The sequence below is a fragment of the Ciona intestinalis genome, unplaced genomic scaffold (genome assembly GCF_000224145.3).
Source record: "Ciona intestinalis unplaced genomic scaffold, KH HT000103.2, whole genome shotgun sequence".
In the NCBI taxonomy this organism is placed as follows: Eukaryota; Metazoa; Chordata; class Ascidiacea; order Phlebobranchia; family Cionidae; genus Ciona; species Ciona intestinalis.
In genome coordinates this window covers 236,780-251,320 of record NW_004190425.2, presented here as the reverse complement: position 1 = coordinate 251,320, position 14,541 = coordinate 236,780, and the positions used below count along the sequence as shown (strand labels likewise).

The following is a 14,541-nucleotide window of genomic DNA, read 5'->3' as shown; positions in this document are numbered from 1 at the left end:
GAAATAAAATATTCTTTATTTTATTAGTCAGTGTCATTGGCCATATTTTACTTCGAAAGTAACAATTAATGTAATAAAGATTAATATAGTGGGGTGGGGTCGTGGGGAAGACGAGACACCTTTAGCACATAATATCCAAATTTTCTGCTCGTGTTTTAAACCATTAACAACGGTCTATGGGAGTCGTAGAGATATAGTTTTATAATTCTTTGAATATTCTTTGTTCACTACCAAATGGGACGTAGAAGTAGAATGAAAAGGTGTCCCATCTTCCCCAACCTACTCTATTACATTAACTGTTACATTTACAGTAAAGCGACAGTAGACATACGAAAAATCTCATCTTAAAAACAATAGTCTACTAAATCGTTCTAATATTAAATAGTTATATACTCAAACAAATATTGCTAATGTGTTTTTTTTTGTAACAGGTGCAAACGCTAACTCTACTGTATCAGCATTTGGGCGGGAACTTGGACAAAGTGGATTTTCCATAGCTTCGGGAAAACGCCCGGTAAAATATGTTTCATTCTTGTTACATCATCATTGCATGTTTTTTGTTAATGTTTGCATGATATTGAGTGGCGTGCAAAGCCTAGAGCAACTCGCCTTTAATGTGATACAATGTACTTGGAGAATATACAGTAAGGTGGGGAAAGATGGGACACATTTTACCTCTATTTTCTTGCCCCGTTTAGTAGTAAACAAAGAACGCTCAAAGAATTATAAAACCTTATTCGTACGACTCCCGTAGACTGTTGTTATTTGATTTAAAACACGATCAGGATATTTGTATATTATGTGCTAAAGGTTTCCCCCCCACCCTACTATATATAATATATACCAACCAATACAGTGGCTCTGCATACCACTGTACATGCCGCATGTTGTTTTGTGTTGTGTGTGAAAGTACTAGTTTAGATATCTGAAGATGAAAACTTCCCACAAAATGAAAAAAGGTAAGCAATCATAGGTTATATTGGTATAGTGCAAACAATATATTATTGCGTAGAATACGACTTACTGTGGCCATAGCACAATGGTGTTACTTTTGTATGATCAGAATCTTTTAATACCGATTTCCATAACCCGATAACGTATACCATAATTTAAAACTTAATCGTGACGTATCTGAAAAAAGGAAAGCACCATATAATGACGTCAAACGAACACAAACTTTTTATAAATTTCCCAGCCTTAAAAGAATCGGAATATGAAAGGAACTACTGAATAGGTTTCCTCAGTGCGGAACCAAGAAGGGGCCCCCAGGCTAAACGTATGACGGGTTGTAATGTTGATAGTATATACCTGTATTGTAGGACCGTTTTAACTAAGTCTTTCTTGTATTACTACATCAGGAAATATGTTTGAGTTTTCAGTGACGTGTTTTGTGTTTTTGTATTCACTTCATGTATATGGGTTTAACTTAGATGAGGAAGTAGTTCAAAGAGATTTCTCAGGTTTCGGTGTGAGACAATCGTCCATTTATTTCGGCTACACCGTTTCTCTACTTAGCACAAGCAACCATGCACAGGAGTAAGCGCAACACGTATTATATACTAAGTAACGTATGGTTATAAATGTATGGTGATAATGGTAATAAATACACACTTAATTATATTTAATCAGCAATTTTTCTTGTGCTTACTATTGTGAATATCCCAGTCGAATATTGATACCATTGAAACCTTATCTTGAAAAGCTTGGACGCCAAACTGGATTCGAAACAGTATCAGCACTTTATGTGTATATAACATTACTAAAACCGCTACTTTACAACAGGTTGTTCGTCGGCTCTCCCTTTGATAAAATACAAACCATTAATGATAAACAACTTGCTTATCGTGAAAGGTCGACCGGGAATCTCTACAGATGCGGTAAGAAACATTGAATTAATGTCACTTACCTTATCATGGCGTGGCGGGTAAGTCATTATAAAACGACAGTCATTATAAAACAGGCGTTCTGTTTCATACCCCTCGTGCCAGTCACATTTGTAGCTTTGTGTCGTGCCAATACGCCCATGATAGAAGCAGCGACAAGCCTTGTAACAGCTTGGCAAGAGCCAGGCGCGGTAACCACTGTGGCATATTTTGCTTGCTTGAGTTACCTAAAACTGGATGTCCAAAAAATGCATTTGGTCTAATTTTTTTTTTAATGTTAAAGCAAAGTAATATAGGTTTGCAACATCGCAGGTGATTTAAATCTTGATAACGGAGTCACTTTTGTTCATCGAAAGAATTGTTCCATCGTATCCACCTCCCAAGAAACATCTGTTGCTGGGAATCCACTTCAAGCACTCACTATGTCGATGGTGGGGGCGAGTTGGGACGAAGGTCAAAGTAATCTCGTTGTAAGATTCAGTAAAATAATAGTTTTAATTGTTTCTTTGATTACGGAAGCGAAGATTTAGAAATATTTTAAACGAAAAGACAGGATATAGCGACAAAACAACAGTTGTTAAAACACGTTTACAGTTAAAAACATGTTTACGTTTAATTGGAAGAAAATAAGCGTAGTCTCTATAAACCATAATGCAGGTCTATATCAGTTAAACTCATTATCCCATCAAATTGGTATGTAGGAAACACGTTTAACGATCATTGCTCCAATTAACTCGACTTAAGGGTTGCCCAAACTGTAGGATATTAACAAAAAAGTAAAAATATATCTACAAGTTTACGTACGTGGTAACTCGAAAACGGATATAAAATAAAACATCTTGTGGTATAACAACTTTTGCCTTGCCTAGGTGATTCATTCATAATTCATATTCTGTTACTTCTGCTACCCAACATATTGTAATAATCATTTAACCGCTTACGAAACGTCGGAAATACTGTACGTTTTTTATTCGAAATCAGCCGTTGAAAAATTATTCATAATTCAGTCAACAATAGCCTACAACTTAAACTTATAAGCGATTCGTTAAGTTTTGGGTGAAGTAAACCTTATGTAGTATAAATGGTTACTTTAGGTTTGCAATAATATGTGGACAAGGAACTGTAAAGATGCCTACAAGACAGAAGGGGTTTGTTACGTCACAAATACAACTTCGGAGCTCAACGTCCTTAATCGACCAAAATGGAAACAATTATCGCCATGTAAACGAGGTGAGAAACATTTATTTAACGTAACAGGATTCGAGGCTCAGCGCTGCTATGAGTTTCGGGGTATTTGTTCTTGGATAAGACACCTAACAGGGGTCCCTTATGGCTTAATTATACCTACAAAGTTACATAAGTAAAAACTCGTAAGCCGAAACGAAATGTATGAAACGTAAATACGTACACCAAAGTGGAATGCATATATTTCTATTCTGTATAGATGAGCTACTGCAGTGAGACATGTAAAGGGACCGTAGTTTTAGGCTGTAATTGGCGCGTTACCGTCATGCATTTATTTGGTACAGATCAGTAAAGTTTTCCGCTATAAAGCGTCAGGACAACATCTTTAATTGGGGTGGGGTAAGATGGGACATGTTTTCATTGTCCCTGTCGTTTTTTATAGTAAACGAAGAGTATTTCCAGAATTTATACCTGTAGTTTTGTGACTAAAGTAGCGTCGTTAATCGTTCAAATCTGACCAACAAATACGCGTTTAGGTGCGAACAGTATCCCATCTTACCCCACTGTACCAATTATTATTGTTTTCAGAATGTTACAGGAAAATGATCGACTTTATGTTTGTGGTTGATGGCTCCCGCTCTGTCGGGAACGAAAGTTTTGAAGTCGTCAAACATTGGATACAACAAGTGACAAGTGGATTTGATATTTCAAGCTCGGTGCAAGTCGGAGTTGTAAGTCATGTTTGGCATGCTGTGGGTTGCAATAATACCTTTTATTGGTTTCTTCGATTACGGTAGCAAAGATTTTGAAATATTTTAAACAATATTTACATTTAGTTTGAAGAAAATAAGCATGGTCGCTACACCTAGCAGACAAACGAGCCGTTTCTGCTTAATTAAGTTAAACTTCTAATAGAAACGAAAGTGTGCATAAAGACACAACCCATAGTCCGCTTTAAACAGTATTAAACCTATGATTGGGTCACGATGGAAAAACAAATCTACTGCAAAAAAATCCCAGCAATAGTCCACAATAAACTGATACAGCCGCACACTTGTAAATTATCGAATGTTATTACATGACGTAATTCTGAAGCGCGCCCACGAATCTTAATTGGCCAGTGGTTAATATGACATTGAATAATTTGGTCTAGTGTCGTTTTTAATTGATTGGAATACAGCGCATTGTCAACTTGGTTCAGTAAAATATCGTTATAGGTCCTTGGGACGATTACAAGCATTGAATTACGTATCTAAGATTCTAATGATCACGAACATGAGTCTTGAGAACCGAGTTCACACACACATGGTCCAGTCTATACTTTAACTGACCTAACCACCACGCCTTCCGTGATTCGTTTTTACTGACGCTCTTTCCCAGTACAAATTTATATCCATAGCGTGTTGTTTTTTTAAATAATAGGATCGACGAATCGACGCTACTTTTTTCTAACATTAAGCAAAAAATGAAATATTTTATGTTATTCTTTTTACTGACGATTAACTGAAACTTTAATATGCTAGATTATGTGTGAAGCAACTACAACATATGTGAAGTAACGGTTAAAAATATGCCACTGCGGGATACTATTATAGCATCTATATTATAATACCCGTATTTCCTGATCGCATTTTTACTTTTAACAAATTGCAACGCTCTGTTAGAGACGCGAGGCTACGGTTAAATAATTCTGTACATACTCCTTATTTATTACTAAATGGGACAAGAAAATAGAATAAAAAGTCCCAACTTACCCTATCCTACAATGTATTGAGCCATTGTTAAAACTAAACCCCTTCTATAACCACATACAGGTTCAATATTCCACTTACCAATACCGGAAAGTTGTCCAACCTTTTATAAAAACGGAAATCCGTTTGGGCGAATACAAAGACCACATATTGTTTGATGCAGCTGTGGATAAAATAAAAGTAAGTAAAAATTGTTTGTGGCAAATTGGGCAGAATATGTCTGGTTCGACACTAAATACTAGTACCGGCCAGGACATTAGGGGCTAAATTGTGTATATTTTGGTTGTGTGATTGGATGGAAAAAGATGAAACATGTTTTCATTTTATTTCTTCGACCTATTTGGTAGTAAACAAAAAATATTTAGTAATATTATAAAATCGTAGCCCCGTCACTCTAAAATGGCATTGTTAATTGTTCGGTGTCCCATTTTACCCCATAGTAGTACATTGTTCATTTAATATCTTATTTGCTTTAACTGAAAACGTTCTTGTAGTACCACGATCGGAGTACGTTCACTGCTTATGCTATAAGGAAAACTGTCAACGAAGATTTCAAAGGAAACATGAGCAGGTATCCTGATTCCCGACGAGTTATGGTTCTCCTTACAGACGGACAGAGTACTGACAAAGAGTAAGACGGTGCTTGGCATATTACACACTTCTTTTAAATGATGAAAATGGTCCCATCTTCTTTTCTCCTAATAAAAAATGGAACACCTTTCCATTCTATTTTCTCGACCCATTTGGTAGTAAACAAAGAAGCTTCAAGGAGTTATAAAACTGGACCCTCAAGACTCTCACAGACCGTTGTTAGTTTTTTGAAACACGATCAGGATATTTGGATATTATGTGCTAAAGGTTTCAAGCCTTTCCCCACCCTACTATTTCTCTGATAATATATTATATATGGGTGATGTCCAACAATGGAATGTAAACCTAGCTTGACCTGTTACCCCAATTTCTATGAAATTAAATATATACATATATTTCAGAGACTTGTCGTCTGCTGCAGCAGAAGCCAAGCAAGAAGGAGTGGAAACTTTTGCTGTGGGGGTTGGGTCTAAGATTATCCTAAGTGAACTTGTCTTGATAGCTGGTTCACCAGATAAAGTTATTACTGTCAATGACTTTAATGAATTGCTAGGAATAGTGAACCAACTACAAGGAGATATACAATTACTAGACGGTAAGTACAGCATTTTTTTTCAGTCAAGTTAAGCATATATAAAATACTGCGGGGTAACATGTCTACCGTTTGTATAAAATCCCGTATTTCCTAATCGTTGTTTTAACAATTATTAACTCTCTTTTAGAGGCTTGAGCAAACTGGTAAATAAGTCGGTAAACTTACGTCATTTTGCGACCAAAATTGATGATTAAAAACATGGACCATCTTTACCACCCTACCATATTACATAGTATAAAAAATGGTTTTGTATAGTATCCACTTTAGGGTGTAGGGGTGTACAATAAAAAAAAAACAATGTCTACTGCTTATGCATATGTATTATAGTAAGGTGGGGTAAGATGATACACATGTTCCGTTTTTTTTTCTTGTCCCATTTGGTAGTAAACAAAGAACATTAAAAGAAACATTAAACTGGATCCTTACGACTCCCACAGACCGTTGTTAATTGTTTAAAACACGATCAGGATATTTAGATTAATGTATTAAAGATGTCCAGTCTTCCCCTATCCTACAATATGGTATAATGTTTGTGCAAGTAAATATTGTATATGTACAAGATTAACTAGAATAACGGCTCATATTTCAGTACTATTATCATCGCATTTTGTTTACATCCCAATTTCACCCACCGTAGGTACATCAAACAATGAAACCAACAACGATCTCACACAATGTCAAGCTGGTACATCATCAACATTAAGTAAAGTGAGTTTGTTTTATTTCCTTCATGCATGTTGTGCATGAAGCTGATTATTTTACGTTCGGCGAAATTGACGCTACAAACTTATTCGTTGCTCCGCAAACTGCCTTTATTTTGGTAGTAGATTGAATAAGATAGAACATTTTTTATTTTCTTTCAAGGGACATTCGGAAATATAGTACGTTATATAGTAGTTTGGGGGAATGTGGGACACGTTTTTAATCTTTTTTTCTCGTCCCATTGGAAGTAAACAAATAATGATTACAAAACCGTATCCTTATGATACCCATTGAACGTTATTGTTCAAACTCATCAGGATATTTGAATATAATGTGTTAAAAGTATCCCATATTCCCCCACAGTATTATGTGTGCTAAAAAGTTCCCATTTTTTCCAACAATATATATGTGACATACCCAGTAAAATGGAGATAGGTTTATGCTCGTGTTTTAGTAATAACATGGGTTTATATGTTTCACTTCCATCCGCGTACTGTGCGATACGGGAGTTCTTTTAACGTAACGTACTCACATGGAAGCACATTTCGATTCATTCATGTTGTATAAGAATGAAGTTTCGTCATTTCCTCTTCTATTCAAACTTTCTCTCCGGCGTTTGGTAAACGATGGTTTCAAACCTGAAAATCAAATTCATATTTTCCACAGGGATAACTTGCATTGCTGTTTTGTAGCAAGGTCAGTAATGGGCAGAAGGTTGTTATTATGGCCAGCGTTTGGTTTCGTGTGTGAAGTATTGTTAGTAGTTAGTGGATTTAACATTGAAGCGAGTGGTAAAACTGACCATCGTTTTACGCGAGCAATTGAAGCCAATACATTTGGTGAGACTCATCAAAGTTTTAAAGGAACTTCATATTTCGGTTACCAGTTGTTTCTGCAAGTAATTAACGACGGAACAGAAGACACGATACAGTCGGTAATTTCTATTACTTTGGAATAAGTTATTTTAGAATGGTTTTACAGGTTAGCTGCAGGTGCCCCAACAGAAGAGGTCAAAACTTACAAAGACACAGACAAGGAAGATGGAACTGCAATAATCGAACCAATACCGTCACTAAGAGCTGCTCTGACATCAACTTCGGCCATGGGCGCGCTATATTACTGTGGTATGCTGATGTAAAAGGAATTTTGATAACAACTTTACTAAACAAATACTTTTCTCAGAAAACATGCAGAAAAACTTTAAGAATATTTCTGGTACGCGTTATCACAACTGTAGTATGCGTGCGGGTGTTCAACGAGATCTAAGCGGGTTTGAAATCAGTGATAGGGATGCCTTGGGCATTTCGCTTACACATGAACCATTTTACTCACCGGATGGTTATTCCCTCGAAACCAAGAATACACTTGTTGTAAGTATTCGTGCTTTAATAATAATAATAATAATTAACTTTATTGGTTCTCGTCGATTAAGGTAGCGAAGATTTAAAAATTTATTAAACGAAAAGACAGAATATAGCGACAAACAACAGTTGTTAAAACACGCTTACAGCTAAAACATTTTTACATTTAATTGGAAGAAAATAAGCGTGGTCTCTACACCTAGCAGACAAACGAGTCCTTTATGTTTAATTATTATCAAGTTAAACTTCTAACAGAAACAACAGTTTATTCTTGTAATAGAAACAAACAAATATCTATAATATAGTAAAGTGGGGGAAGATGGGACACCTTTAACACATAATATCCAAAGACGGTTTTATAATTCATTGAATGATCTTTAAATAAAAAGAGAAAACTAAACGGAAAGGTGTGCCATCTTCCCCCACCCTACAATATACACTGTATTGTTTTGGAGGCATGTCCATTTTTTTCTATTTTAGACTTGTGCCCACTTGCGTATCCACGACTGTGGTGCTGCATACAAAGCTGAAGGTGCTTGTTATGTTTCGGAATCAACTCCTGGTCGTGGCGATTCAAACATGATCACTAAGTGGCACAAGAGGGTCCCATGCAGAGACAGTAGGTTAAAATATTTTAACTTGATTTTATAATTATTTATACAACAAGCTCTGATTAAACCGTGTAAACTGTGATTTGGATTTAAAATACAAAACATTGTATGCAGTGATAAAATTTTTTAACTTACCTGACGAAGGCCTTCACTGCGATCAGGCAGGCAGTGGGTCCAAGGTGAGACTATAGGCCATTGCACATCGGCTTAGCTGACCCTTGCGATTACTTCAAATGTAGGAAACTGCACGGTCGTATAATTTCTGCTAGCGTTCGCACTACAAAAAATGTTTGGCTAAAACATGCTTTAACCGAATAACGATTTTTAAAAATACAAAACAAAGTTTACATAAGAATAATTACGAAAACAAAATTTTCGAAACACAATTTCGTTACCGTGTCAATTTGCGTCAGTTCGTGACTGCAGCATTTTAAAATTGTAAAGCCTAAAATACATTAGTGTCCTCACCTATAATCTTATATGTTTAAACATCAAACTTTTGTTAACAAATATCTCATTGTACAATTCCGAAGTATCACAGAAGAGAATTAGTTCTATTCCATTCTATGTGGGTGAGGTCCTGTGGCGTGGCACGCCATCGGTCCTAGGATTTAGGCCAGGATTGGGGTATTACCCCAGAAAGATAACTGGTTATCAAAATATTAATTTCAATTCAAAAAGAATCAGTAAAATACAGTTTGACTTTAAAACCTAGCCAAGACTGTTCTCATTTTGTTCGTTGCCAGGTTGTTTTGAACGAGACATAGATCTAATGTTTGTCGTCGATGGTTCTTACTCGGTCGGAAACGAAAGTTTTGACAAAGTAAAAGTCTGGATTAAAGAAGTGACAAACGGTTTTGAAATCAAACAGCAAGTGCAAGTTGGAGTGGTAAATATTTAGTGGCAAGTTAATTGTGTCACGCTTTACGTTTTTGCTTACAGGTCCAATACTCTTATTTTTATCCGAATCGTGAGGATCAGCCGTACATGAAAACTGAAATAAGTTTGGGTCAATTTAAAAACAAAACTCTCTTCGACCAAGCCGTGGACGCAATTTACGTAAGTTAGTTTTAAAAGACGAATTATGCAACTTATGGTTAATACGGACCTTTTTTCACCGAACAGAGTAATATGGAGTGGCAACGGTTGTTAAAACTCACTTAGGTTACAGTTAAAAACATAGTTATGAACATATGTAAATACTTTGGGTGGTTTGTGTAATAGAAAAAAATTCCTAATGCCATTAATATAGACTTAAGTAAGTACATGAAGTAATATAGTCTTTGATAAATTTAAATGCTTGTATTAGTAGATGCTTGCATCAGTAGGGTTAATATATACCATTGCCACATAATATCCTACTTTCTCGATCATGTAACAAATAACAACATTCCTGTAGAGGTATGACGATACGGTTATATAATTTTGTAAACATTCTTTGTTTACTACGAAATAAGACGATAAAAGAAAAGAAAACATAAACCATCTTACCCCAACTTATATTCTGTAACATCATTATTTTACTACATCACACAAAGTTCATCACAACGTTATTATTACAGTACCAGCAATACACAACGTACACAGCTCACGCTATAAACAAAACAGTTAAAGAAGATTTCAATTCGGGCACGAGCCGTTACCCCAGTGCTCGAAGAGTAATGATTCTGCTAACAGACGGAAACGCAGACGATGCCACGTGAGTATACAGTGTATTTTGTACAATCAGTTACAGACAAAACAAGCGACGTGCAATAAAATGTTGTATTTCCGACGACACATCCTGTTGTTGTATTTATAAAGCATTCGTGTTTATAGTATACGGGCATTCAAAGAAAATCGTTTTGTGCTAAATTTGAGATAGTAATGTGGGGTAAGATGAGACACTATTAGCACATTATTTGATCGTGTTTTTAACAACGGCTCATAAGAGGCGTAAGGGTGCGTTTTTTTTCTTTGAGCGTCCATTGTTTACTACCAAATGGGACGAGGATATAAAAAAAGGTGTCTCATCTTCCCCCACCTTTACTATATACGAATTTATCGACGAAAAAGTGAAAACTACACACATGTGTTTGACATTATTCAATTGTCGTATTTTTCGGTCGGATAACCAATAGTTTAACAGAATGATATTTATTTACATCGTGACGTAAGATGGGAAACAGTTAAACCCGAAATCCCATATTTACAAAATGTGCTTTTACCAATAACAAAGGCCTTAAAGAGGGGATACAGTTTAATTGTGTTAATATTATTTGTTTACTATCAAATGAGACGAGGTAAGATAAAGAAAACACACTGTATACATTCGTATAAAGACGCAATATTTTTAAAAATCTAAACGATCTATACGATTTTCTCAATTGCAAATATTTTTTGACTAATATACTGATTTCATTTTCCAGGCAGCTTCCTGGAGCTACAGCATATGCAGAAGCACAAGGTGTTGAATCGTTTGCTGTGGGTGTTGGACAATATAAGTTAAAACAACTTGAGTTAATTGCTGGTTCAAAGGATCGAATCATTACAGTTGATAATTTTGATGACCTATCCAGTGTGGTGTCTCAGTTACAACGTGGGATTCAAATTATGGAAGGTGAATTAATACAAGCGTTTAGATTAAATAAGAACTTTATTACTTCGTATACTTACTTTATTTTATATTAATAACTTTTTATTAATTATTATTCTATTACTCAAATTATTATTCTATTACTATTTTATATTAATTATTATTCTATTACTCAAATTATTATTCTATTACTATTTTATATTAATTATTATTCTATTACTCAAACCACCAAAACATCCACATATGTTTATTATTATATAGTACAGTGGAGTAAGATGGGACACTTTTACCACATAAAATCCAAAAAACCTAGTGGTATTTCAAACATTTAACAACGGTTCATGGGAGTCGTGAGCTTACGGTTTTATAATTATTCGAATGTTATTTGTTTACTACCAAGTTGGACTAGAAAACAGAATGAAAAGATGTCCCATCTTCTCCCACCTTACTATAAGTTTTTAATTGAAAGAGTATTTAAACAACTGTTGTTTTGTTGCCATATATTATCTTTTTATTTAAAAATATTCTAAATCTTTACTACGGTAATTAAAGCGAGAAATAAAATTTATTATTATTATTTTTTCTTACTTTAGGTTCGACGGCTCCAGGTGTTACTAACGAGTTAATGCAATGCCAAGCCGGTTTTTCCACAAGTTTTGATAAGGTGGCGCCACTAATGCACTGTCTATATATTATAAAGTCTATTTCTTTCCAAATATATTTGTTATATGGCAGCAATTTATTAAGAACCAGTAGATTTAAAATTATACAATGGCAGAATTCATAAAATGTCCTGTATATCAATTCAGAAATAGTTATGTTTGCTTGTGATTTATTAAATTTTATAGCTAACATTTTGCGTTAATATTCTGATCAAGTAACAACGGTCTATGTTAGTTGTGAGGATACGATTTTAGAATTTTTGAATGTTATTTATTACTACCAAATTTGAGGAGAAAATATAATGAAAAGGTGTCCCATTTCCCCCCACCCTACTACGTATATAAATATATATATATATAACCAATATTCGCACTATAGTGTACACGCAACTTAATCTATCGTCGTCAAAAGGTTTGACAAAGCTATAATTTACTTTTGACTCAAAGGTAAAAGCATTTCATGTCTGGTTTTAGTGTAGGTCCTATGACGGTGTAGTGACAGTGTATATCAATCAGACAAATCTTCGAGTCTAATTGCTTTTCTTATGACGTTGTCCATATACGTACTTGCGTCAAAGCCCAAGTTACGTCATTTCCTTTCTCTCTTCTGTTGAATGTGCATTGCATGAGCAGCGCGAGCGTGAGATCATTTCCGGTTGAAACGGGCTCGACTCTATTCGATCATAATACAAAGCATTGTTCTTTGTTGTGGCGCCGGTCACACGGAGAAAAATAGAACGAGTAGCAATTTGAGCTTTTTGTTTTACGACGAAACCTTTTAAGTTCGCAGCAATATGAAACGAACGTTGCAATAACAAGGTTGTATTGGTGCTATTTATCAACGTGTGATTACATAGTGAATATTAGGCAACAGTTAGTTTAATTTAAAACATCGTGTTAATTGTACGTTATGATTTAAACATTCTTTTATTTTGCAGGTTATTGAAACGTTTCGTCGTTTTATCATTACTTGTTGCATGCAGTTAAACAGCTTTCTTGTATTTTCAGGCAGCAAGTCTCCATATGTGTTTGTCTTTGTCCATGTTTTATGTTTATATATGTCTTTTAAGTTGATTTATGTATATGCATGTTTATGTGTCTGTTGTAGCTAAATAAAGCCAACTTACGCTGTTTTGTATACACAGTCAGGTCGTTTGATACTTGGTGCACCAGGTGCGTACGACTGGGCAGGAACCATCACCAAGTACGACTCTGCATCAGACACAACAGCGGATATTCCAACATTCACTCAAGTACAAGGTGTCTTACCAAACCGAACGAAGGAATCTTATTTAGGTTCGTTTATTTTTACTTTATAAAGCTACTAAATGACGATTATTACATGAAATATCGCCTTCATTGGTAGTATTGACATGTTTATTTAAACGTATTTTTATTTTTAAGAGTTAGAACTTTATAAATCTCGTTAATTTTACGAGAAAATGTTTCTGATTGATTTATTTTCTTAACTGCCGCTAGTCAGCTAGTGATACTGTTTAGGACTTAGGTGGTCACTCTAACGGTGCATAAATTGTCGACTTTTGTTTATTGACGTCTGACACAGAGTCTCGTGCGCAATCGTTGTTATGATTATACACGGTTCTATTGTCGATACGCATGTACGTGACAAAAGGTGAAATACGTAAATATTCCTGGAGTTAAATGAACATACGACGTTGTTTTGCATGGCGTGTGGCAGGGGGTAAGATGATGTATGTATTTATACCGTCACATTCTTGCAGTAAACAAAGGATATTTAAAAATAAAAAAACGTATCCCTACGACTATAATGATGCGCTATTTAGTATTTAATGTTAAAAACACGTTTGGAAAATATGGGATATTATGTGCTAACGGTATCCATCTTACTCTACAATACTATAATACCTATCACGAACAGACGTCATTGCTTCATGCGTTTCCGTATATAGTTTTAAAGGTGATATATTTGCTCCTTAGTTTACGTTTGGAACATTCGCGTCTTAACGTTTTCGATGACAATCAAATTATATAGCAGAGTGGGAGAAGACTGGACACTTAGGCAGATATTGCCCAATATTTCCAAAATCAAAACATATTGGCGATTTTTGGGTGGTACCACGAATTAGTACTATCATTCCGTTATTAATTGTTAAAACTTCAAAGAAATATAACAACACACAAGACATTTTTTTTAAAAAGGACATCTCTTACGCCAAGTCCCGTCTTCCCCCACCCATACTATATATTGAATACGAAGTAACGAGCTTCTTATAAATTACAGGATATTCTGTGTCTACTGGTTTGTACGATGGCAGCGGCAAACAGTTTGTGGCAAGTGGTGCACCCCGATATATGTTGGAAGGAGGGGTAAGTTATTAAAATTGCATATTTTCAACTCGGTTATAATAATATAATACAATAACTGCTTTTGTCTATTCAATTACGGTAGCGAAGATTTAGAATGTTTTAAATAAAGACGTAGGATTTAGCGACAGAACAAAAGTTGTTAAAATAAAGTACAACAAAACAACAGGTTAAATAAAGTATAAGTTGTATGGACAATTGTTATATAGTAGGGTGGGGGAAGATGGGACACCTTTAGCACATAATATCTAAATATCCTGATCGTGTTTTAAACAATTA

The 14,541-nt window shown here is 35.1% G+C and overlaps 1 protein-coding gene and 1 non-coding gene across 4 annotated transcripts in view; both read left to right on the top strand.

The window, feature by feature from the left end:
- The first annotated feature begins 798 nt into the window (after positions 1-798).
- LOC100179944 (integrin alpha-L) overlaps positions 799-14,541 on the top strand; it is a 25,932-nt gene continuing 12,189 nt past the window's right edge. Inside the window, exons 1-21 of one of the 3 annotated variants that reach the window (XM_026838696.1) lie at positions 799-959; positions 1,359-1,536; positions 1,783-1,877; positions 2,196-2,353; positions 2,978-3,113; positions 3,657-3,799; positions 4,883-4,999; positions 5,314-5,450; positions 5,812-6,005; positions 6,643-6,713; positions 7,276-7,637; positions 7,689-7,831; positions 7,890-8,077; positions 8,549-8,687; positions 9,426-9,568; positions 9,622-9,738; positions 10,242-10,378; positions 11,088-11,278; positions 11,848-11,918; positions 13,062-13,212; positions 14,180-14,265. In XM_026838696.1, the coding sequence (XP_026694497.1) occupies positions 932-959; positions 1,359-1,536; positions 1,783-1,877; positions 2,196-2,353; positions 2,978-3,113; positions 3,657-3,799; positions 4,883-4,999; positions 5,314-5,450; positions 5,812-6,005; positions 6,643-6,713; positions 7,276-7,637; positions 7,689-7,831; positions 7,890-8,077; positions 8,549-8,687; positions 9,426-9,568; positions 9,622-9,738; positions 10,242-10,378; positions 11,088-11,278; positions 11,848-11,918; positions 13,062-13,212; positions 14,180-14,265 (2,985 nt within the window). In that variant the 5' untranslated portion in view covers positions 799-931. The remainder of the gene's footprint in view (positions 960-1,358; positions 1,537-1,782; positions 1,878-2,195; positions 2,354-2,977; positions 3,114-3,656; positions 3,800-4,882; positions 5,000-5,313; positions 5,451-5,811; positions 6,006-6,642; positions 6,714-7,275; positions 7,638-7,688; positions 7,832-7,889; positions 8,078-8,548; positions 8,688-9,425; positions 9,569-9,621; positions 9,739-10,241; positions 10,379-11,087; positions 11,279-11,847; positions 11,919-13,061; positions 13,213-14,179; positions 14,266-14,541) is intronic. The other 2 variants (XM_026838697.1, XM_026838698.1) reach the window with 2 other exon arrangements.
- LOC113475105 lies at positions 8,807-8,966 on the top strand. The gene has a single exon (XR_003396850.1). It is a non-coding gene; the product is annotated as a U1 spliceosomal RNA (small nuclear RNA).